This window comes from Priapulus caudatus, unplaced genomic scaffold (genome assembly GCF_000485595.1).
Source record: "Priapulus caudatus unplaced genomic scaffold, Priapulus_caudatus-5.0.1 Scaffold2151, whole genome shotgun sequence".
NCBI classification, from domain to species: Eukaryota; Metazoa; Priapulida; class Priapulimorpha; order Priapulimorphida; family Priapulidae; genus Priapulus; species Priapulus caudatus.
The window spans coordinates 34305-36397 of record NW_014579212.1 but is presented as its reverse complement, the minus strand read 5'-3'; the positions used below and the strand labels follow the sequence as shown (position 1 = coordinate 36397).

General features: G+C 45.5%; 1 protein-coding gene across 1 annotated transcript in view; it reads right to left on the bottom strand.

Annotated features, from left to right (window-relative positions):
• The window catches only part of LOC106818303 (uncharacterized protein K02A2.6-like), a 2516-nt gene extending 735 nt beyond the window's left edge, over positions 1 to 1781 (bottom strand). The window contains exons 1-2 of the mRNA XM_014823023.1: positions 1560 to 1781; positions 114 to 1406 (exon numbers count right to left, since the gene is read on the bottom strand). Coding sequence (XP_014678509.1) covers positions 114 to 1406; positions 1560 to 1781 — 1515 coding nt within the window. The remainder of the gene's footprint in view (positions 1 to 113; positions 1407 to 1559) is intronic.
• Positions 1782 to 2093: the final 312 nt, after the last annotated feature.

The window sequence follows — 2093 nt, the reverse complement described above, 5'->3', positions numbered from 1 at the left end:
GGCCTTGGCAGAGGCTCGTTGGGCTTTAGCAATACCGATCGATTTTTTCGCAAATCAGACCCTCTGTCAGTCTGAATCATAAACGACCTGTTTGCGACTTCTCTGATCACTACCCCTTTTTCGCGCCAGATTTTTCCATCGTCGCTCAACACTCTAACACGGGAACTGGGTTCAAGAGCAGGAAGCTGCTTAGTTCCACGGTCATGATAGTGTTTCTGTTTCTTTTGCGACAACACTTTCTTCTTGACGACTCTCTGGCTGGTGTTTGTTTCCAGTAGGTTTGTACGAATGGGCAGGTTTGTGCGAATTCTTCTACCCATCAACATCTGTGCTGGAGAATAGCCATTCTCCATCGGTGTACTTCGATAAGCAAGTAGTCCTAACTGAGGATCTTCGCCGCTTTCCTTGGATTTACGAATAATGTTCTTCACTGTCTGTACAGTGCGTTCGGCTAGTCCGTTGGAGTTGGGGTATCTTGGACTTGAGGTAGTATGTCTGAAACCCCAGTCTTCCGAAAACTGTTTGAATTCAGCGCTGTCATAACATGGTCCGTTGTCTCCGAACACGTCCTCTGGTACGCCATGTCTGGCAAATGTAGACTTCAGTGAGTTAATCACAGATCTGCTAGTTGCGTTTGACAACACAGCGACTTCTGGATAATTCGAATACGCGTCAACTACTAGCAGATAGTCTCGACCACTGTATGAAAACAAGTCGGTTGCCACTTTCTCCCATGGTCGACTTACAATCGGATGAGGATCTAATGGCTCTACTTGTTGACGGCTTCGATGTGTGAGATAATGTTCACAATCTTTGACCACATTGGCGATGTCGGAGTTCATCATTGGCCAAAATAGGACTTCGCGTGCACGTTTTCGACACTTCTCGATCCCGAGGTGTCCAACATGAATCTTTTTCAGCATTTCACTTCTGAGTTTTTTGGGAATTAAAATTCGACTCCCTTTGAAAATAATCCCGTCAATCACCGACAGTTCATCTCTATAGTTCCAGTATTCCAGAATTTGACTTGGACAAGTCACTCTGTCGTTTGGCCATCCACTCAATATAGTGACCATCAGCAGCTGTAGATCTGCATCTTTCTGCATTTCATCCTGGATTTCTTTCATGCGTGACTCCGACACACTGGTTGTTGATTTGACTCCATCAATGTACGCTTGCACCTCAATGTCAATGTCACTGTTTCCTGTGTCCTTCATGTATGCCCGTGACAATGTATCTGCTGCGTACATGTGTTTCCCTGGTGTGTACGTGATTTTCAGGTCATACTTCTGTAGTCGCAATTTCAGTCGCTGGATTCTCGGCGGACAATCAGCAAGTGATTTTGCGAAGATAAACACAAGCGGTTTATGGTCGGTCTCTGCGATGATACTCTGTCCATAAATATACTGGTGGAAACGCTCACACCCGAATACAATACTTTTCAATTCTTTTTACCGAGTCTCCTTTTCGATCTGAGCGTAACGGGTTTCGGTCTCCGTCATGGCTCTCGAAGCATATGCCACAGGACACCATTCACCATCATAAAACTGCAGCAATACAGCCCCTAAACCTGACTGTGAAGCATCTGTTGACATCTTGATCTGTCTCTTTGGGTCATAAAACTTCAGCACTGGTTCACTAGATAGCAAGTCTTTGAATCGCGTCCAGGCTTTCTCATGTTCGTGCTGCCATTCCCACTGTGTTTTGTGATGTAGGAGTGATCTGAGCGGTGCTGTCTCCGTAGACAGATCAGGCACAAACTTTGCTAGATATGTCACCATTCCTAGGAATCTCTGCAATTCCTTCTTGTTGGTTGNTATATATATATATAGGGGCGCAAACCCAGGGGGAACAGGGGGACATGTCCCCCACGAATTTCAGAGGGGGGACATCATATCAAAATATCCCCACCCACGGATTTTTGTATCACCATGATTTGTGTGTGTAAGTGTGTGTGTGTGTTGTGTGTGTGTGTGTGGTGTGTGTGTGTGTGGTATGTGTGTGTGTGTGTGTGTGGTGTGTGTGTTGTGTGTGGTGTGTTTGTGAAGTGAGAATTTTTTATTGTGTGTGATAGTGCGTCAACGATTGGCTTC